The sequence below is a fragment of the Bradysia coprophila genome, unplaced genomic scaffold (assembly GCF_014529535.1).
Source record: "Bradysia coprophila strain Holo2 unplaced genomic scaffold, BU_Bcop_v1 contig_151, whole genome shotgun sequence".
Taxonomy (NCBI): domain Eukaryota; kingdom Metazoa; phylum Arthropoda; class Insecta; order Diptera; family Sciaridae; genus Bradysia; species Bradysia coprophila.
In genome coordinates, this window is record NW_023503423.1 from 8776483 (window position 1) to 8800783 (window position 24301).

The window sequence follows — 24301 nt, forward strand, 5'->3', positions numbered from 1 at the left end:
AAAATAGAAATCGATGTTTGCGTAGGCAGTTGTGCTGTGAATGTATGCGTTACATTCATAAGCTACCAGACTGACTCTCGGTTTTTTGCAAGGTGAATGCATATCGATTCGAAAGTACTTTCTGGAACGGTTTTAGATTCGCTTTTTATCTGCGAATGCATCAATGGACGACGTCTGAGTTTAACAATTTATTTTACCAATGGGATAGATGTAGTGGAATCATACTACAGAGTTACTCGTTTAATCGGCGCTCGATTGTCTGACAAAGGTGAAGGAAATTGTGATTTATTTCTAGAGTCATTGCTAGGTACGTCACGTTTATTCAGATTCAGTGTGTAACATTTTTACTTTGATTTACGTAGCACATAAATGTCACCATCTATTATTTCGATGCCATCCTCACCTAATTTATTATATTTCATTCGGTACTGTGACAGTGTTACTGTCAGTCTGCACAATCTAGAAGTATACAAAACAGAGGGAGTGAATAGAGTAGTTTTTACCTCTTTTTATACCAATATAGCAAAACATGTTTACTGCCAGCCCCATGCGTAAGTTGACCATTACATAACAATTTGCCCCATGCGAAAATGATCCATAACACGTGAACTATTTTCGGTTAATTTTTATCCTTTTCCTATGTGGAAATCAAATGTCGCATGAGACAGGTAGTGAACCAAAATACATTGGATACATTACTTCGGAAACAACTCTGTGTGTTTTGAACAACTGATATCAATAACTTTTTTTTTGACTAGTGTAGTTGTATAACTCGATTCCGGCAGGGATATACAAACTCTACACAAGCTTGCTGGTCAAAAACACACTTCTGAGTTTGATTTTATGACAAAATTTGTGACAGATAACAAGGACTCTCAATCGCAGATCAGCAATGAAATGATATAGTCAAAAGGTCTATGACAATATACGTACGAACTGTGTGAACCCTAAGTAAACGTACGCTGATGATATCATTTCGATTTGAAGTTACTTATTATTCTTGCAGCATTTTCATTGTTTCCTCGTTAAGTCTTTAAATCGTTTCACGGATTATAGATAAACAAAATTCCGAAATCGTTTTTTTGTGCTGAAGTCAATCTGTCTTATTATACAATCCAATCATAATATAACGAAAAACCAGTTTTGGTTTTTATTCGCACGAAAAAATCGTTCAAATTTAAGCTTTTATTTTGATTCAAGAGTCACAAAAAAAACCTTCATCATAAATAATACTTTCATCGAGTTTTTTGCTCGTCAAAAGTGTACTTTTTTTCTGTGTATACACACACTACACATAAACAAACCACAGACATTCTATATACACATTTCTGCAAATTAAATTTCCATTTAGAAATACCAAGCAACATTTTATATATAAATTCGTGCTAGTTGATCAATTCAAGAATTCGCGACTATAAATAGATGATACTGATGAATACAATTATGGTAGACTTAAAGTTGGATGAAATTTGGATGCCTTATAAAGGCAAAAATGGATTTAAAAAGAGAAAGAAAAAAATGTTTATTCAACGAAAGGAATTAAAGGTTACAAGAGCATTGAATTGTTTGTCTCATAATTGTAATGAAATATGTGAGCGATATAGCAATGAATGGATTTAACATTTAGATTTATTCGTTTCAAGACACTGAGCTACATTATTTGAAAAATGGAAACAATGTTTAGATGAATATGGATAGGATCTGGAATGATGGATTAATCAATTTTGAAATATTTTGGTCCCTGAGCATAAGGACTCAGCAGCAATTTTGTTTGCTAAATGTATTTAATTTTTGAACATTCATTTCTTTCATCAAATAAACGACAAATTCGTTTGACTCTTCGATAAAGTTTAATTTTTTTTGTAAAAATCGTAGAAGGAAGTCAAAAAATCTAAAAGAATTTATGGGACATAGATGGCGAATAGGCGAATTCCATGACCTCTCCCGTGATGATCGGGATTTTGTTTTGAAATAGATCGAAATCTGTTGGAGCTAGAACAATGTTCATGGGATCTCATCTACTTGTGGACCAACTTCAGAACAATCCAAGATGCTCTACGAAAAGTTTTGTAGACTTCGAGATATTTTGGTTTTAATTTTTGTTAGTTCGGGACAGGTCATGGATTCCTTTACATGTGCTCTGTGCATCGAGGGTTGCTGAACTTCTGGAACTAATTGATAGTAAATGCACCTCATACGTGATATACTATCATTCAGTCCTAAACGTGCGGCACTCCTCACTCTACATATCTAGCAAGACTCCTATCTACAATTCAAGGGCGCTATAACAGCTTGATCCTGGAACAAATACATCCTAAATTCGTTCAAATTGCAGTAAATAAACAGAATGGTGCTGCATTCAAGCAAAGTTTCGACGTTAACTTTTAGTATGTAATATTTAAAAAAAGACGCGAACGTCCTGGGATGCTATAATTGAACTATCTCGATCACCACACTTGACTGAATTAATGGAAACGACGTTACGTACAAATTGCATACCGCAAGAGAGATCGCGTTTTTCAAGTAAGAGACACACATGGGACTGTGTCACTCATTTCCATTCAATCAATTGTGGTACAAGGTGAATATCGCTGATTATTTAGTGCTAATTGTAAGGGCAATGAAGTTGTTAATTCATTTTACGCTATCAAATATCAATGACAGAGGTCAATCGTGAGGTTATGATGCTAAGAATACCGCTTTTACATCGTCGTATCATAAAGTAGAACACGAATACACATAAAATATTCATTCAGAGAAGGCAACCAGCACAGAAAATGGTCTCATCATTTTACACATTTGAAAAGGGTATCAATCAAATTCAGTAAAAAAAATTCATTCTCGCATATGGATGGAGAGTTAATTACTTTTCATGATCATGACATCATGAAAGAATAATAAATGGAATAGTTACGTTCAGCATAAAAATGTTCGTTGATAATATGGAAATGAATTGAACGTCTAAATTTAGGACACTGACATACCTACCTTTCTTGCTAATCCGTCAAATTCGAGGTCAAATTGATTTGTTACATTAATATTAATGGTGATGCTTCTATGGAAAAAATACTGTAACGACTATGACACAAACACGTGTTCCATAATTGGTTTTAATTGAACAATGAGTAGCAAGTACAACGAGACAATAAATTTAATTAAAATTTAAACTTTCGAGTTGCAGGAGTGGTTAAGTGTGTATAGGCACTTTACAACTTTAGCGAAACAAAATTTCAAAATTTTCAAGATTGTACGGTTAAGATTGCCGAGTATAATTGCGTAAATTAAACTGCAACATTTATATTAGGTTAACATGGTTATATGGTTTGAGTTTGTATGTTTACGCGAATTAACGAATCTCGTGATGAGCGATTTTCAGAAGTTTACTTAAATCGTGGAATGACTTTGAAATTCATTATCCATGAGATAGACTCGTTTTAATTATTGTCACTCTCGGTATCCCACGGCATTTTGAGTACCTCATTAGAAATAGGAAATAGGACAAGAATGAGGTTTTGTGTACACCTCGGTCGTCACATATCGTAGATAATTCGAAATGGTGTCAAAAAGGTATTGCTCACAAATGACGAATGAAATTTTAAAATAAAATTTGTAGCGAAAAGTCCGACGTGCCGGACAAGTTGAAAATTTGAGTTGGATGGCACTATAGGACATTCAATAAAAAAAATATTTTTAACTTAATTGCATCATTTGGGACTGAAATATTTATTTTGATACAAGTTTGAGTTTTCTACGCTAGCGTAAGTCTAGACAATTCCTAGGACTCAAAGATAAAATTCGAAGAACAAATAAAATATTCGGCCGCCAAACAAGAAACCTTTTTGAAGTGTTTCGGAAGGAAAAAACAAAAAGCGGTTAAAACCATACGAGGATATTTGGCACAAATTTTTAGCATATCGCCAACGTGATTAAATCAAATCAAATCAGGACTTATTATTAAGAATTTCTTAAAATTCTCGAAAAAAAATCAGAATAATAAGTCCTGAAGCCAATGAAACAAGACGGACAGTAAGATCGAAGAAGAGATGGATTGACTGCGTAAAATACAATCTAAAGGATCTCGGACTCCAAGATTCTTGGAATCAGTAATTGAAAAGCTGTTGCCGAAATTCGTCCAAGAACGAAGTTGTGGAGTGAGCCAAAACCCACATTTTTTAAAAGCGGCTGTTAAGTAAGTAAAGTTCTGTAATACTATGGCATAGGCCTCAAACAGTGGCCTTGTCACAAACTGAAAATACCGTGTGGCACTGGTATTAGGTGTAATTATCGCCAATCGAAAGGAAATTGTAAATCAAACTAAAAAGTGAAAATATTGCTCAAAAGCAACAACTCTATGACCTTTGACCCACACCCACAACCGATCTCTTCTTTATATTCATTCAAAATATCAAAACAAAACGCCGGAAACGCATTTTTTAATGGACATCTTTTTTATAAAACATAAGATGTCTTGTGATTGTACCGCCTTGTAACTATTGTTAATGGTTTTTTTCGTCTTAAACGAATAAAATTGATGAGTCAGCATCAACATCACCGATAACAATTAATTCAATTGATATGTTTTAATGAAACAGTACGATGTCTTCGCGTCAGCGACTATTTAGTTGAAATTTATATGGAAATCTATGCGAAGATCGTACATGGTATATATTTCGTTGGTTCATCATTTACGAACAACGACGAGAACAATGAACAATTTAATCAGATTTGTATCTTTGGAGACCTTTCAGACAAAGTTACAGCTCATTATCATTACTCCAATTCCAATTTCGAAAAACAAGTAGAAAATGTATTCGTTCGACTAAGTCATGCACAAGACTGCACGCACGCTTTTGTATGTAACGATTGAATTCTGAAAGGGATAGCCTTCGACATCGTTAAGCAAAATAACTTAAACCAGGACATAATTCACCGTAACCAGGTCGTATACATATAGTGGTTGAACGTAAATACTGACTGCTCAAAATTTAATTTTCATGAAAATTTCGTCGATTCAGTTCAATTTTTGTTGATTGTTTAAGATGCCAGACATTGAGGCCAAAAAGTGATATTGAAAGATTGACCATGAAGGTCTTGGTGATGAATTTATTTACTGGTTTGTCGTGCAGCACTTGTCAGTTTCGCCATCCTATCCACATCCTATTCTATCTTGTCATGGCAAGAATAAATCGTATAGACATGAAAATCAATTAGAATCGAGGGGAGTACGCAAAATTGTGTGACACAATTAGTCCAGTTTCCCGACCTTCTCTGTTATACGGAATTTTCTCGTGGAGTTGGGACACCATCTCGTCGAGTCGTCAAACACATCGGTTAGAATACAAAGAAATGGACAATCCACCTTGACACTCACATAATACGTACGAGAGTTCAAGCCGAATAGAGTTCTACAAAATTCAAAAACATTCTCTGATACACTCAATAATACAATTTTCAAGTACAATGGCAATTGTAAACGTACAATATAATGAATAACAATTCAATTCAAATAATTCGCATCATTACAATCCACAATTGATGTCGGTTGTTGTAGCATTACAACTCTAAATAACCATTTTTAACATTCAGCGTATGATAAATTGTGATGGTAAGTAGGTAAACAACTCGTAATATCCATTCCATAGATATTATACTCTGCTGGTATACCGGAAAAAAAAATCCACGATGATGATATCAGAAAACTTGTACAGCACACAAGAAACTGGTTGCGAGTTATTTGTTCGCAAAATCTTGAAAGAAAACTGAGATGTGACGGTAAAGCAAATATAATGACTCTCAGCAGAACGAAGTCGATTTTTTTCGGTTTTGGTTTTTTTTTGTTTTTTTTTTTTTAAATAAATATTGATTTTAACAGAAAACATTGTTCGTTTGGCACGATCACCCAGCCAGTTATACATTAATAAAACGTGATATTTAAGCTCATTACGAACGCAGTGATTTGTTGAATTTTATCACCGCAAGCAATCATCACTTAAGATAAAACTAATTCCCAAAATATCACCTAATTATTCGAAAAACTCGAAAATTCTCATTAATTTCGAATAAAAAAAAAAATCATTTCCACCACATTAGCGTATACGAAACGATCATCGTGAGCATAAATCTTCCAACAAAATGTTATCTTACGCTAAATATCTCGCGTCTTTCGTTAGCCCCGACAGGCAAAGACATTTCCATCAAAGTTGTAAGCATTTTTTTAATTAAATTTGATTAAAAATAAATTAGATGAACGCGGGCACACGTTGATACTCTCGAGACAACCGCATCAACGGATTTTTATGTATATATAGGTTCGGCTGATTAATTTAGATTGAAGAAACCTATTTCTTTTTTAAGTTTTTTGTTTTTGTAACCGAAACGATGGTATTTAACTGGTTTTTTGTGTGTGTCGATTTTTGGTACAGAAATTTGAAAGAAAAAATATACAAAAAGCAAGTCATAAATTAGCTCGAAGGAAATGTAGGCAAAGGGGACTAATAGAGAAATTAGTTGAAATTAAAGTCTTTCAGAATTACGCATACGTGCTGGTCGAACGTATGTGTGTTAATATTGTTGTTGTGGTTAATCCAATTAAAAATTAAAATTTGCATTGATGGAAAGATAAAATAACAGCGAAAGTTATGTAAGCTGACCTTAATTCGGTAAACAAAATATTTAAATTTTGGACTGAGGTAATTTTGAAAGAAAAAACTTTCATACCTGGGTCCGAGTAACTTAACCTGAATATCTAAGGTTGATGTTCAACCTTTTATTAACACCAAGCGTATCGCCATACAACTATTGAATCTGTTACCTCTTTGTTTTAAAGTATCTTCACTATTATATACCGAATCTGGTTACTTATGGAAGCTTTTGATACCTCATTAGAAACGGTTAGTCATCTATTGTTCGCAAGGTACAGAAACAAGAGACAAGCGCTCAACAAATTTTCTCCTATTTAGCAAGATGCATGTTAAAGCAAATGAAGGAATAGATTTTGCATCAAACACTAAGCTTTAATATTACAAAATCGAAGTACCAGATTTAATGATTAAATGACATGCAAATGTTAGTCGTTTGTAAAAGGTCTAACCGATCATTAGAGCAACCAAAAACGTATAATTTCAATCACAAACCTCTTCTGCATCTCATCTAACTTGTTCTTGGCGATTCGACATCAATCGCTGCATTTAAGTGGACCATAATTTGAATAAATTAATATTTAAACAGAATATTTTGGACAGTGTTAATGGACCGTATAAGATTAAAATTAAAATCAATTTCACAGGTCAGACGAGAAATGAATGCAAATTACTGATTAAATGTCGTCCCACCGATCATTGTACCTCTCCAAAAAAAATTCAAAAAGTTTTCATTGGTAAGCAAACCACTGAGATTCTACCTAAATATATCAAGTTCTTTACCATCGATGTTAATATCCTAAAACTTAAGAAAACACCACAGCCTTGTCAACCAAATATGCCAGCTAAACGTAAGGATAGCCTTTCAGTTGAACTGTTGTATCCATGTGAACATAATGGTTTTGAGCCGTCGTCACCACACCAACGATCGCTTAATGATAATGCTAATAAAATACGCAGAAAACTTGACAAGTCCAATTAGACGAAGGTGTGAATATAATATTTGATGACATGAAATATTGTGGAAAATTGTATTTTATTTCATCTTTTTCCCCATAAACGAACGTTCGTACAGTACGTATATGGCAGAGGTTAGGTTTTATTGTACGGATTTATTTATAGAAAAAATAGTGGACAAAAATGGTGAGTAGATAAAGGTATCCGAATACGTTGGGTTGGGTATATCATTATCGTTTATATAAATTGAGAAAATAATTAACGTAAATTTATGTAATCGCCAATGAATCCGTCCATATAATATTATCACATAAATTCTCTTGATTTTTTATGGAATAAAATAATGCCGCAGAATCACACATTGGACGTGGTAAAATTGATTCTTTCACAATAACGAAGTCGATAAAAATTTAACTAAGCTTATGAGCTATTCAAACCGTCGAAGTTTCCCTAACTGCTGATCAATAATTGTAAAGATATAAGATACTTCTTTGAGAAAAAATTACCTGACAAATGCAAGGTTTACACGAATTTCTAACCTTGTGTTTCTAGTTTCTTCATGACTAAATAAACTTCCCTGAAAAACGTCGATCGAGAGAAAATTTACGGAAATGCTGAGTGGAATAAGGTAATAAGAAGTCTGATTCTAAGAGCACAGTACAAAAGTATTTGCAACAAAGTATGTATGGAAGGCGGGGAAAATCTTAGAGTGATGTGCTGTTACATTTAATCCGTAACCAGTCATCTGTTATCGATAACGACTTCAAAAATTATGGACAATCTCTGAGTAATATGGTCCTTCATATAGTACAAAAAATTGAAGTACAAGATTTTAAATCAAGCGATTGAAAATACTTGATCGATGGAAGTAATAGACCCGAAAATAATACTAGCAAAAGCTGTGAATTTCACAGTCGAGGAAACCTTCCCTCCTATCTTGGCAATTTTACTTGACATGACTCATAAAGAGCTACTAATTGTCCATGGTCTGAATATAAGCCACATTCGATATGAAATGAAGACACAACTATCGCTCATAAACATACGTAGTCCATTGTCTCGAATGAATGCCGCATATAACACTGATGCTAAAACCTCTTTCAAACACATAAATATTTCGTTATCATTTTATAGGGCAAAGTGTGTTCGACGACAATGTTTAAATTGGATCACATATCATCCATAAATGGGGTATAGACATTAAACAAGCATTTTGGAGAAATATATATATATTTTGAAATTACTTAAAATCCTCCTATCTAACACATAAATTACAGGCAGAAAAACATTCTTCCGAATTGTATTTAATGTGGAAAATATGCGCTCTCTAACATGATGATGATGATGTACAATAATCACAGGAAAGTCGTTAAATTCTATCCGTACCGTACACACACAAACACTATTTTCGGTATTGTTTACAACTCAAAGTTTGTGTTTGTTCAAAACAAATAACATTTCATCCGAAAACTTGATAGAATGGGAATTTCTAATTGAGATTTTCGGTAAATGGTATGATAGGATTGTATAATATGAGCTAATGGCATTGTGAATCTTCGAAATTCTACGTACGATGTTTTTGAATGAAATTTTGTGAATGATTTGTAATTCGTAACGTAGGTTGGTTATTTGCTTTTCTTTCTTTCTTTTTTTCTTTCTTCCTGTACGTTAGCTTTGTTGATTAAAGAAATTGCAGTCGTAAATATATTAATTCATTGCCTCTGCCGAAGACGTGAAATAGAAATTACTTTCCAAACAAAAACCATAAAGAGCTGGTAGACGTTCTTTTTTTCTGTTATTAGTAGCTCTTGGCACATAAAGCCCATATTTAGATTCACGTTCTTACAATTTATATGTTCTTCTCACAAAGTGCAGTTTCTTTGACGACGACAACAAGAAAAAAAACCAGCCTGTAAAATGTTGAGCTACATCTTGTAACACCGTGTTATATTACTGTCATTCATAATACCGTACAATGGTTAAATGTCATCATATATGGGCGAAGTATCTGAAGAATGGAAAAAACAACTCTACGACAAAGTATAAAAGATTACAACAAAATTGTAAGAGTCATAAAAATTCAATGGAACGAGGTCAAAATTGCATATTGCGCTATGACGAGTCTCTTTTGTGGAAACGTTATTTTGCGTTTTTCACTCAAAAGGTTGTGTTGCTAGATCCACATGCTCCGTTCGTACGTTCGTGTTATGTGATAAACGATTTTATATTCAGATCGTTTAGGCTGAGGTCCTGAGGATTTAATCATAGTGTAAAGAGATGAAATTCCTCGGGAAATTCATATGTTTTAAAAATTGTACATTTGGCAGAGGAAAAGACACCAGAGAAAATGTCAGACTGTGAAGCAGTAAACAAAAAGATCTGTAGTTCGTTTTACTACTGAATTATTTTTGCGAAAATGATTTCCCTCCCTCAATTTCCACTTTTTTGTAAAAAAATAATTTATCAAATGCTCCTTAAATTTCCAAAAAAAAGAAATTGGTGAAAATGTGGAAAATTGTGAAAAATTTGGGAAATTGTGGAAAGCTGGGAAAATTTTTGTAAATCTGGGAAAATTTTATCTTATAGGTAGTCCCCGATAATAATGGAATAAAGATCCATTCGTACAGGTAAACTGAATCGTTTTTTTTGAACATTTCAGAAGTCAGAACAGAATACAAGCATTCACAAAGTCCACACAGATGAAGGTTGTTTTGCAAATTCGATGTTCCATCTTTGTCTTTCCCTATTCACATTAAAGACTACAGAATTTGAGGGCTCTAATTTTGCCAAATTTAAATTAGCCGAAAGAACCGATGAACCCATGATGACCATTCATGATAAAATATTTCTCTTATTGTTTCTCTATCGAATTATGATAGTTTTCCACATCTTCGCGTACTATTTAGTTCGTTGCATCCTCCCACACAACCGAACAGGTATTAGAGGGGCGCGGGTATTCGATAAGAGGTATAATCATCGACACTAAAATGATCGGTTAGTTAACTACTATTATACAGATTTTTCGTTGTTGTTGCATCAAGTGCTCGTTTTGCGAGACATATATAATTACAGAGCTCGAACGTTCGATCATCCAACACAAACAACGATAAATGTATTATTTACGACAGAGAGTAATCAAATTCATTGGTGATGCTGGCACGGTTCGGTAAATTGAATTTGAAGACCCAAATTGTTAGCGGCTGAATTTATTAAATAATTTTTTTTTCTCCTCTCTCGTTTCGTATTTATTATTATTATGTTTCCACAGATCAAACAAAGTGAATGTAATGTAAGTTTCGTGTTGAAGTGGTACTAAATACACACAATTGTAAAATTGAATTAGGATTTTGATCATAACTATTTCATTTTCGTAACAGTCGTGACTTCTTGGGACTGGGTAATGTCGGGTAAAATGTGTTTAATATTATGTACAGGCTCGCGGTTTCGTTGAATGCTAACGTAATAGTGTTCCATTTTTCATTTATGATAAATGAATTCAATTCAAGAGAAATAAATGAGAAACTATTCTATTTTGTTTTTGTTATAAAAAATCATCGAGACTTTGTTTCATCGAGAGCATTACGAAATTGTAAAATAAAGTTCGAACAATCGAATAAGCATCACTAAATTATAAACAAATTGAAAATACATTAGCCTTGATTACGGAGATTATTATTCCGATTCATATTTCAAAACAATGTATTCAATTACAAATTGGAAAAGTTTATTTAAGTTCATTCAAACAATCACGTGAGTTCTTTTGAAAGGGACATAATTTGTCGATTAGGAATACTTGCTTGTTGAAGCATTGTCATCTGGATAGGGATTACGGCATCAGTTTTCTTTCCACTATACTATTTCAACTCTACCGATAGAGTTCGATTCACTAATTCACTGAACGATGTCGATGCAACAGAGCCAATGTCAACATAATAGTAATTATTGTGTGTCTGTTTTGGGAAAACCCGAGAAAATTTCTGTAAAACCACTGTTTTCGGCCCTGACACATGAAAAAATATATTTTTTTTTCACGACGGATTTTACAGTGAACGGCAGGGCCTACTTTTTAGAAACTTTGAGAGAAAATCGAGAAATTCAAGAAACTTTGAGAAATTCAAGAAACTTCGAGAAATTCAAGAAATTTCGAGAAATATTTCTTGAATTTCTCAAAGTTTCTTGAATTTCTCGAATTAGAGAAATTTCAAGAAATTCAAGAAAATTCAAGAAATTCAAGAAACAAGAAACTAATTTCTCGAATTTCTTGAAGTTTCTCGAATTTCTCGAATTCGAGAAATTTTAAGAAATTCGAGAAAATTCGAGAAATTTCAAGAAATTCAGGAAATTAGTTTCTAAAAAGTAGGCCCTGGTGAACGGACATCTCAAATATCTCACTGTCAAATTTTTCTGAGAATTTTATTGTGTCATTGCAAATTCACAATGACATTCTCTGAAAAAAATGACAGTGAGACATTTGAGATGTCGTTCACTGTAGTCAAATAAAATTCCATCGTAAAGTACATGACCTCAGGACTCAGGAACCGTAATCAGTTTTTCAATCCGCCCTGTGATTTCTTTGAGATAAGGGTTTGAAAAAGCGTTCGCTATCGTTTCATCATATCCTTTTTTAAGACTCTTATCGCCAAGCCGCAACCTCTCGACTGCAAAACTCTCTCGCGTCTTTATATTATTTTGTTATTAAATAAGGGACCATTCACAAAGTTCGCACGCGAAAAATTACGAATTTTAGACCCACTTTTCCCCTGCGTAAGTGAAAATGAAAGTGGCAATTTCCACTGTTTCCTATCCACATTACATTATTTTAGAACTTTGATATCTTTGGATCCCGGTCAGCTCCATCAGAGCAACATTTTTCATGCAACACACATTTATCGATATATCTAAACAACATGTTAGAATATTTAAAAAGCTCTAGGAAGCGACAGAACCGAGAAAAACCTAGTAAAGTATATGTAACGTGGATTGTAAATTCCAATTTTTTTGCTGACATTGTCCACAAAAATTCGTTTAGACTGAAAGTCATACAGCTTGTTAAGATACAAGATCACTCAGGGATCTTTATTTCCATAATTATTTCCCAAGACTTTTGCATTTTGCGAGAAAATTACATTAAAAACCTTGGATTGTAAATAACTTCACCAACTTCATGGAAATTATACTGAAATTTGGACCACCTCACCTTTAGAATGTACTTTCTATTATTACACATTTGGGATTCAAATGATACACAACTTTACCGCACCAAATGAGCACATTCCATACTGATGTACAAAAGTCGATTCTAAATGGATGTGATGTCTTTACCTGCCATCGCCACAAGAACACTTACAGAGAAAACAATGTGAAGCATTTCTAATTATAAATTTAATCCAAGAGGCTAATTAGCCCGGCCATTGTTTCTCTTCTCCCCGAACGAGGCTAGAAATTCACTCATTACATATTTAGTCGGAATCGTATATCGTACAATACAACCATTATCGGAACAATGTATTATGCCTCATAAAATCCATCTATGAGTTTCGTTCTGTTCGCGAAAAAAAAATTATAATTATTTTATAAGAAAATAGTATGCCTTTCCAAGCTAAGGTGCGCTGTGTATAGGAAGACACATACAGTGCGCTATTATTACAAATATAGAATCATATATACGTTTAACGGTATTTTACGATTATGATTTGTTCAACTTCCATCAATCGAACGAATACGCCTGAAGAATTTTAATTTAGATTGAATAACATACCTGACACACAATGTATATATACGATGTATGGAACATAACATATATATTGATGGATAGATGGATGGAAACATGAACATGAACATCGATATAACCGACATTTATTTAACTACGATATGTATGTAGGCATAATGTATGTTGTGTGTAGCTCGGGTGGATTTATTCAATGCTAGGCATATAAACCGCACCGAGGAAAATCGTATCATTGACATAATTTTGGGATCCGTAATGGAAGCAATAATTTTGTTAATCAAACCTAATTTGTTTGTGAAACTGACTCAGTTTGCTTATTAGGGGACGACACAATGCAAAAATATTTAAATCTCTGAAGCTTCTTTATCTGAAATAACAATTCTAATGTGAATACTAGAACCTCCAGTCGATGATATTGACACTGAAACTCGGAATCTGAGCTATTAATGGTTGAAAGCCGTTTAACAGTTTAAAGCGACAGATTTCCTCTGGCTCTTTCATCTCTGTCGCCTTTGCGCAATCGACGAATGTTCAGAATCTTTGACTTCAAAATATTTCAACTAATTGACGAAAACTCCCCACTTGGCCCTATAATTGTTGCTTCACATTTTTCTCTGTGTGTACTCGTGAATGGGATCGCGATTGGAAACCAGCTCTAACGCTGAAATATTTATTAATTGAATTATTTTCGGATGAGCAAGTAGATAAATTTAAATTTTTTGAAGTGTTAGAAATGCTTTTTAGTTATAAAAAACCGATCGATTCGTGTATGGTAACCTAATCAAATTTCTGTTGCGTCAGAGAGCCGAAGTTTTGATTGCAAAAATGTAACGAAAAGAATAACTTCCTGGTATGACTGAACCGTAAAATAAAAGTTAATAAAATGCGGCAATTATTTGTTTTACTGATTGAAAGCAGTAGTTGAGCAAAATGTTTTTATCATGCAAATAAAACTCCAGTCGGAAAAAGTTTTAATTTCACTAACAATACGTTTAACTTTTTTGCTAGAAAATAACGAGTTTACTAATTGGACACCGATATGACAGATCGCAGCATGGACAAATTAAGCCAGAAACTTTCTCTAAAGTAGGTCAATAGGTTCTCCAGAGCGGAATATGACGGTTCCGTATTATTGTATGTTTCAACTTCCATATTACAAATTTCAAACATTAGCCCTTCGGAAAACCAGAAATGAAGTAATTCAACATTAGTTGAGGACAGATATGCATGAACCGAACATTTCTTATTTGGGAAATGTCTTTTTGTGACGGTTTCCGACCATTCCAACAAGAGCGAAGTGAGGGCCGCCAATTGCTCGAGTTGGAGATTCCTATTTTTCCCCGAGTTGAGCACAAACAAAAACAGGATAGAAAATTTCAAAAATAAATTTTGTCTCCCGAGTTGTCATCAGACAAAGCGTCAACAAAACGTCATTTTCTGATGGAGAAAATACTGTTAATCACAACGCATGAAAAAGTGATTTTTCCTACGGCCGAAAGTGGTTTATTACACATCTGGGGAAAACAAGAAAATTGGTTTAGGTTTCAGAAACATGGAAAATCGATTATATAACTAGGGATACAAGTTGAAAAATCTCGTTTTCATGTGCTTATTGACCTCGACTTTTCTCCTTTTGAACTATCTTTTCTGTCATACGAAAAAGTAATCATAAACTATGGGTACATCCAAAACCAACAAAGTTTTTGAACAAAATGTGAACAAAGAACAAAAGGCGAAACTACAAATGTCGAAACTTTCTCCCGACTTTTAAAAGATAACGATCGATGCATCATACAAAATAAAAATTGAGCACATCTTAGTCGCGGTTTGTTGTACCTCACTAAATCATGAGCCATGACAAAAACAATCAATCAATTATTTTGCACGAATCATTGTTGCTTAAAAATGTTTTCTTTATTTTACATTTTATTCTAAATCGCTTGACATTCAGGATGGTCCGATTCTTTTAAGATAAAGTTTTTTGTTGAAAAAATAGGTTCGTTCCATATAAATCAAGTGCGATGTTTGATGGGGTAGTAGAGTGATGTTGCATAATGCAACATCACTATACTATCCCATATATCGATGAATGATTTCTCAGGTATGTGTAAGGGGTCCGCAACTAAAGTGGATTTTTTTTTGTCAAAAAGTCATGGTATGAAAACTGACTAACCTACACTGTCCGATCTCCAACATGCTGGCTCCATTTTAAAGCTACATTATTCAGCTATTAACTCCAGTCAATAGTAATGGTTACACCTCATACATGTCGGAGAACTCATTCGGTGATAAATGCAACCTCACTAGTCACTATTCTACCCCGAAAATCAAAAATCCCTCTTAAGGCAGGAGAGAAACATATTTACAAAAATTTTACAATATTTTACAAAAAAAAGTTTTTTTTTTTCTATAAAGGACTCTGTAAAGGACCATCCTGAATGAAACCAGGGATCAGTCGTTTTAAAATTAAATAAAATGTAAAATTCGGCCCACCCTACATAAACCTTGGTGTCACTATCAATTGAAGTCAAAGTTAACAATTCCTCTAATCATAATTGTGTCAGTTAACCTTTTGCGAACTCGGTCATCAGTAATAAGTTCCGAAAATAATTACCCAAAAAAACGAATAGTAATGAGGTCAACAATAACTCGGTTTTCTTCTATAAACCAATTTACGTTTATCGTTATAAATGCTCCGTACCCGAATTTATTTTAATGTAAAACATAAGATTTATGCGACGAAAAAAAAATGACTTTCTATGCTCATTTTAAAACCGGTATATTATATTTGGTGTGGTGCAATCGCACTTTGTATGCAAACACTATTATGTGTCATTTATATAGAGAGGAAGATTATGATAATGTAACGTAAAGTTCATATAATGCTTATGTGTCTTGTATATTTATACAGAGCTATAATAAACAAGACACATTTCAATATCTCTTATGGATGAGAAAGGAAAATGAAGTATAGAGAAGTGAAAGAAAAAAAAAGTAACAAAACCAGCACAGTCAAGTCATTTTGTTTGGAAAAGATTAAATGTTAATGGCGCTAATTGCAATAGTACATTGTGCTCTGTGCTACAATATTTACACGCCATATATAAATGGTCTCTAAAATAGATTTATGCCTCGAATTTCGAAATGTGTTCAACTTATATTGACGACGATCATGTATTACAATATGTAGGATATATAAATACGATGGCAACTCGACAAGTTAGTAAAACTTAGTTTTCGATTTTAAATACGTCTATGGACACTTCCTTCCTGCTCGAATGCAGTTTGTATTTTTATGTAATTTGGAATTTTAAATTAGAAACTTTTTTTTTCGTTTCTTCGCATCCAATTTATTAACCAATTCGTTTGACTAGTTTTGCCGTTGTGTATTTTTGTCCGACGACAAGTTACGTAAGATAATTAATTTAAAGAAATGGCTTAAGTCTGATAATCATTTCACTTTACTTTATAAAGTGGAGGAAATGTCAAATATGTCTATGATGTCGTTGGAACGATAGATTGGAGGAAATAACGATAATATCAGCGGTAGTAGTTACAATTACAAAAATGATTTAGATCTTCAGCTGGTCGTTGTGTTTAACTGATACTGTTACTTTACACCTTGATCTGATTTTTGGCGAGATGGCGAACTTGTACCAATAAAACTCAGAAAGAACAATCTTCGGTTTTATTTTCAAATCATTTACCGAAACCAAACAACAAGTTTTTCTTGGCTTTTGACAAAACCGACAGATTCGTGTATAACGATACTCCGAATCAAACAGAATTCAGATTTGATCCGCAAAGCGTATTCGTATGCCAAAACGAATGAAGTAAAAGATTTTAAACAAAAGAAGTAACAGACTTAATGATTATACCACGATATGTCTACCGGTTAAATAGCTAAGAGGCTAGGCGTTATGTATCTAATTATAATCCCTGACCTAATTTTGTCTAATATCTCGACCAAATCTCTTAACAGGGATTCGTACATTCAAACACGATTACGCAGAATTTAACGATTGCTTGGACTACCAATACCCTTATAAATATTGAAAAAAAACCTGGTCGATTAATGGTTTAGAACTCGTTGTTTATTGTTGAGATTGGTAAGTGGTAGGTATATAATTCCCTGACCACATAATCTAACCAAAAAAAAAAAGATATTCGGGTATGCGGTTCCGTTCGCGTGTTTGCCAGTAATTTGTATTAAGTGGTCATAGCTCGCTTTTATCACGTAAAACTTTTCATTCATTTCGATGACCTTGAATGAATTAAACCACTTGCCGTAGGTGGTTGATAAATGAATATTTGTCCATAGGATGTCATATTGCTACCATTTCGAATTATATGTTCTGGAGGTGACAGACGGACAGAATAATGTGATGAACGTTTGTCATTCGGGTTGGTTCGTGTGAGTCTTCCATTAAGTGTATACATTTCAATGAGAACGTATCGCATTTCTTTTTCTATTGTCAAAGAAGTGGGTGGTGGTATACAGAAATGGTTTTGTAGCTAAGGTAACTGGTGAATGGAAAATTGCACAAAACCCGTCGGGATTAATATTATTTTACAATTTTTCGACGATAGAGTTGACTTGCATTACAAAGAGAGTTTGTAAAGAACTCGAAAAAAAAACTTTATCGTTTTTTCTGCTTTCAGTTACATCTATCCTCATCAAAAGTTCACTTCTCATTTTTAAACATTTTTTGAACGATCAAACCAAGAAGTAAAGCTACAATATAAGCACACTATAACGTATTCAAATTCATTCATTTGCAAATAATTTCCACGAAAATAAAAAGCTCGGTTGCATTATTTCAACGATGTGATTTTCCTCTTTACATTTGAAAAAGAATTTTTGAACATTATTCTAAGGAAAACGTTTCTTTAATTACATTGAAAATTGGCGGACGCCTGTAAATAGCAAAATTATTATAAATGTGATAGTCGCAGACGTCTGGACTAAGCATTTTCTCTTTCTAGTTCAGAAATATCGGAACTTCGTCGCACAATTTCGACAAACGTTAGAGAAAGCCTCTTATTTTGGCTAATTCCAGCTTAAAACTCGTTCTGGATACATGTCATTCGCTAAAAAGAGCCTAACATTCTTAGCATGCGTTAGGAAAATAGTTTAATTCAAGAAATTGTAGTAACAGGTGCCTATAGAATTTACATTATTTACCAGTTTATACACAGGCACCTGCGAATACCATCACCAGGTATTAAAGTAGAAAAAACTTTTCATATTTACGGTGTGTTTGGTAAGGATTGTAGCTGCACGAAAATTATTCCTTTAATATGAATGCCAGTGAGAATTTTACATTTGAAGCCTCGAGAAAATTATGGAATTTTTTTTGCTGATTAAGCCATTGGCAATGAAAGAAAATCCCTTTTCAAGTAGTTACGAGTCACGAAGCCTGATCGAACGGTTGAATAATAATTCAACAGCACAATTTCATCCCATGTAACGAAGGCCTTCCAAACAGCTACCTATTACTATATATACCATAGTATAAACGAGACTTACAATTTACAGTTCCTTCGAATGCTTTTTAATTTAATCAATTTAATCATTGGCCATAAAAACAAACTTGGTCTAGTAAATAAAAAAAAAAAAAATCGCGTCAAGTTCTATTCGTGATCTTGCTCTGAATTAGAATTAAATGAACCATTTTATATGCCACATGCGTTAAATGTGTCGGCACAGTTACCGACCATTATAACGAAATAAATTTCTGTATTTTATTTCTTGCATACGGAATGTACACTTATAGATTTACCACTTGCCATTTTTTTTGTAAGAAGCATGAAAAAAGATCTATAAACATTCCGACAAATGTTTAAAAGAAAAAAAAAACGAAAGAAGATTAAGTGCTGTAATGTGGGTTCGATTAGATATCCAGATAAGAGTGAATGTGAGTTGAATTTTGAAAGTCTGTTATTTGCAACTCAAGTCTGGAATATTCGAATTGTGTTCCTGGTAATAAAATTGCTTCATCTTATTGTACGCACGACTATGCATGTATGATTAAATGAATATTAATTTTGGGATATCAAAATATTTGTAATCGGTTAATCATTCACTTCGACAGATAGCCGAGAGTCCACGTCGTCCACGTGCATAATAGTCACACCACGGTCATGTAATTGATTGGTACACTGCAAGTAGTAAAATGGTCGAATGCCGAATCAAATGTCGGCCAGACATTCTAATTCTTCGTTTCTTCATATTCCATATTCCTCATGTGAGACTTAAATAAAGGAAGGAAAAAATGAAGAAAAGAAGGAAGAATGGAAGGAAGGAAGGAAAGAAGAAAGAATGGAAGGAAAAAAGGAAGGAAAGAAGGAAGGAAGGAAGGAAGGAAGAACGGAAAAACGGAAGAAAGGAAGGAAGAAAAAAAGGAAGACACGAAGAAAGGAAGGAAGAAAAAAGGAGGAAAGGAAAGGGTATAAATAGTGAGCTTATTCGGTTCAAAATTTTCATTTTTTATGCTTTTCAATGAATATTATTCACCCAAATGTTTCTCCCAACAGAACTCAATAATTGTAGCCATCACAACCCTCACTCCACTTTCTTATTTCAGATCGGTGCAAATTTCCAACTTAACCCGTCTGCGTCAAGTACATCGTAAAACGTTGTTTGACAACAATTAATTTAGAATTTCAATTGGGTTGCATACGAAACGAAACATCTGCTACCGACATAATTGCACTATAGTAGCGAATTCGCAGACATGGATGAGTCACACGAATTAAATTATTGTGAAGATGCAGGCATGCCATTCAAGCATTCTGGATTGAGTACTTGTATCGTGGACACTTACGCAGACGATATCCAATGGTTCTAGTGAAGTTTTGTTTTCGTTCGTATTAAAGAACTTATTATTTCCGTTAGGCGATCAGGAATTCTTAAAAGGTCACACCATTCGTGATTGCTAGGAGCGAGACAATTCACACCGTTTTTCTTTTTGTTCAATGTCAAAGTATTGTACAAACAACTGAAGTACATGTCAATTAGTAGAGAAACTAAGAAAAAAAAGATCTGGCACGTACCAATCATCTTGATCATAGTAATGGACATACAAAAATGAATGCAAATTGCAATGTAAAATGGTCAAGTTAAATTGTAATAAAACACAAGTTCTTACACCACACTTGAGTCGCCTCTCGTTAAAAAATAAAAAAAATAATTTAAAAGTGAAAATATCCGTCGAAAGACCACTACCATAAATAGCTAAAGTTTTTGCTGCCATATATGTGTCGTTGCGGCGTACGGTTAATACATTATATTTACACATTGGGTTTCAAGTTTCCAATTGCAGAGTCAACTTTAAATTGAATCTGTTGAGTTCTGTTTTAACATTCAGTCAGATCCAATTCATTAAATTGCCGATATTTAAATTGATTTATGGATTTAATTGGAATCATTGGTTTTAATTTCTTAAAAATTGATATGGTCAAATGGAAATGTTTGCCGATGCAAAGAGATCGAAAAAAATAAGTGCCGCCGGAATCATGCAAAATGAGTCGTTTTATTTTGAAAGTGGATATTGCTACAGGCGCACAAGATTATCTAAACCGTTCAGGTCGCACAAGAGAAGAAAAAAAAAAGATTTTTTTTTTAAATGATAAACTCAAATGGATCGGATACTTTTCTCGCTCAAGGTGGTTTACTGAATTGCAATGAATTAAAACCGTAATTTTGTAACTAGAATTAACTGCCATATATAACAACAACGCACTCAATATTTATTGAATTGATGTTTGATGTTAGTTCAAAATGGGAAAATGATTTACCGCTACGGTTTATAGAGAAACGAGAGAGTTTTTCAGTCAATATGAGAACCTATCATCAATGAAACAAGCATACTTATCGAAATCGGAAATAACCTGGCGAGACAAAACCGGATAGAATAAGTCCAAAGCAATTTCTATCCCCTTCGGCAACAGCAAAGAAATGCTGCTCCAATTACCGAATTGAACAAATAGGTTCACTCAAAGTGTACTAGATTTATGTTCTTTACCCTCTAAAACCAATGAAAGTGTACTCTATGGTCTATTGTCAAAATTTGAATGGAGCGGAGGAAATAGCGATTTCATATAAACAAACTTTTTTTATATGAAATCGCCGCTTGTTATTTGGCTTGTATGGATAGACCATATCTGGTTTCTACTTTCATTATCTAAAACGACAAGCGTACACAATCATTAAATCTATTACTTCTTCTGTTCAATGTCTGACAGAAAATCTACTACTTCACTCTAACAAACATTCTTCATAAAAACATATGAACCGGAGGACATCGCTTAATTTAGTAGTTGGAATCAATAATTATAATGTCGTTTCTAGTTGCACTAATTCTTTGCGAATAAAAAGTGAATCGAAGCAATAAAAAATATAGGACTAGGAAAAGTACCGGTTATAATGGCCATGCTCGGAATCAGGCCAGTTTATTTTCAACCTGAAGCCAGGCTACCTGAACATGACTTGTCCTGAATCTAATTGGTTTAATTAACCGAAAATCTGATTCGACCTGAAAAATAACAACATGACCTGACCTGGCAGGTTTTCAGGTTACCTGAGTTTTGATGTAACATTTTTCGATTTCTAATTAAAATGTACCTCACAAAAAGTCAGGTTATGTCAAGTTACGTCAGGTAAACGGTAAATCAGGTTAGGTCGGGTTCCGGTAAATTTAATGAGAATCTTTTCCGGTCAACTGGTTGAGGTTCAGGTCAGGTCAGAATCGTCCTATTCGCGAGACTTAAATGGCCTCTTCGCACTGCTTCCTTTTTTGAATTTTCATTCTGATCATATATTGTGAGTAATATTCAATGAATTGTTGGCTAATTAATGCAAATGCTCGTGATGAATCTATAGATTTTACGAAAGTGAGAAACATCTCCTCTACAACTGTTTCAATTTTTTAGAAAAACTGTAAATTCGAACGGATTGACTATGCATTTCTACTGACTCAAAAATGGTTTCTTCTCAAAGTAAAAAAAAAATATCTATTCTTTCGAGTGGTAAAAATGCAAACAAACAAAAATTCGAAGGTAAAAACATCATTTTCAAATATCAGACCAGGTAAAAATGAATTCTCCTAAAAAATGCAACGAAACAAAAAAGTATTGTTTAGACATATATCTACCTACCTTCCCGCCTCTATCATGTGCATAAAATATTCTCGTTGGATTTAACATCGACTCAAGTGAGCTACGTTACAAGTGTTTACGAATTGCATACAGAAAATGAAACGGAGGAAAAAGAATTCTATTCATCGTTCTCTCTATACAATTCTTGACATGCAACTCTAAAATATTTTTAGGGTACAACCAACAAAAAACCACTATACATCGGCATGCATGTCTCGTCCAAGTCCACAAACATGTAAAAGTTAGATAAAGAAAGAAGGTCAAACGAAAACTAAAAATTAAATGCAAAAAAACAGGTCCGTCGAGACTATGACACGCATGCCAAAATGGGCATATTTTGTTACAACTCTCTGGCACACTAAATCATCGAATGAGGCCGATTCATTGATTTTGCATTAAAAATGCGAATAATTTTTCATGTATGCAGATTAGGCACACGTTGACTATTATTAGCGCGAGTGTATGTATATATAATTCAACTCACCGCAAACATCGATCCAACCTTCAACACGGCTGGGATAGTTGATTGCACAAACCCTATTTACAGGTCTTCGTCCCATGCTGAATATAATCCTTCTACAATGGTGTGTTTCGTTCCGTAAATAGAAATCCGGTGTAGGCTTTATATTTATTTATACCGGGGTTCTGGACTGCCCCTACGTATAGACCATATTCTCAAACACTAAATCTAATGATCTGATAGCGAATTTCTATTTGTATTCACTGGGATATGGTTTAGAATATTATAAATATTGACACACACACTCTCTGGCCGGTGTCGGGATGCGGCATTAAGTTTAAAATACAAAACACTCCACTTTGAAGATTTTTTTAAAAATAACTCTGAAAAGGTTAAACACAAAACGCGATCGAACCATTCATGTTATATTCAAGCACAAATTGTATAGGTTATATCACCTTTCACTGTGTTCAATGAAAATAATTTAAAAGATTTTTTTCGTGAATTTATCAGACACGATAGAATGTGAATGACGCGATTTTCTGTACCGAATTACTGATTGATTGGGTGATTTGATGTAAAATTGTTAACTCAACTTTTAGCTATGAGATTCAATGGTTTTGTATGAGAATTTGTATATCCTTTTAAAATTAATTGTTGTTCCATTCCATCAATGTTCAACGGTTCAACACGATTATAGTGACACTCAATTACATATATCAACCAGTTGATGTGCGAAAAATCCACCACCAATTTTATGACTTCCAATACATAACACTTTTTTTATATCGCATATACACCACCTTTTCTGTTACATTATTGTGTGAATAAGTAATAATTAGAAAAATTCGTTTTCCGATAAAGTGTTTTCAATTTGTTTATCAAACAAAAAACCGTTTCAATGGTTCACTATGCTAAATCGCAAATGCAAATTCTGATTATTGCAGTTAAACAAAAAAACACATTCAATCCAATTCTTAGCAACAGAAAATATTTATCACTGCTCCGAATCTGTACACAATGAAATATACAGCCATTCCGCGACAACGTTCATCAATAAACTGATTTGGAGAGAACGACGAACGCGTTTCAAAACATGACGGCGAAGAGCGGCGAAATTATGAGAGAATAGAGATGTATCGAGAGAGAATATTAAATGGGTGGAAAATCATCTCAAGTTTGTATACTCTCTATAATAATGCACATAATCTCTTTGAAACGGAAAAACCATTTTTCGTGTAATTGCAGACGTTTTTTCTTTCTTTTCATCTACCTCGATACCTCGATACCAACTACATTTTGCGCATTTGAGTTATTTCATAAGGTGTTCTGAACGCAGGATATTCATTTTATTGTTAA

The 24301-nt window shown here is 33.7% G+C and overlaps 1 protein-coding gene across 4 annotated transcripts in view; it reads right to left on the bottom strand.

The window, feature by feature from the left end:
* LOC119074862 (ras GTPase-activating protein raskol) overlaps positions 1-24005 on the bottom strand; it is a 103827-nt gene extending 79822 nt beyond the window's left edge. For 2 of the 4 annotated variants that reach the window (XM_037181183.1, XM_037181178.1), the window contains exon 1: positions 22967-24005. In XM_037181183.1, coding sequence (XP_037037078.1) covers positions 22967-23042 — 76 coding nt within the window. In that variant the 5' untranslated portion in view covers positions 23043-24005. The remainder of the gene's footprint in view (positions 1-22966) is intronic. The other 2 variants (XM_037181177.1, XM_037181181.1) reach the window with 2 other exon arrangements.
* Between the last annotated feature and the right edge of the window lie 296 nt (positions 24006-24301).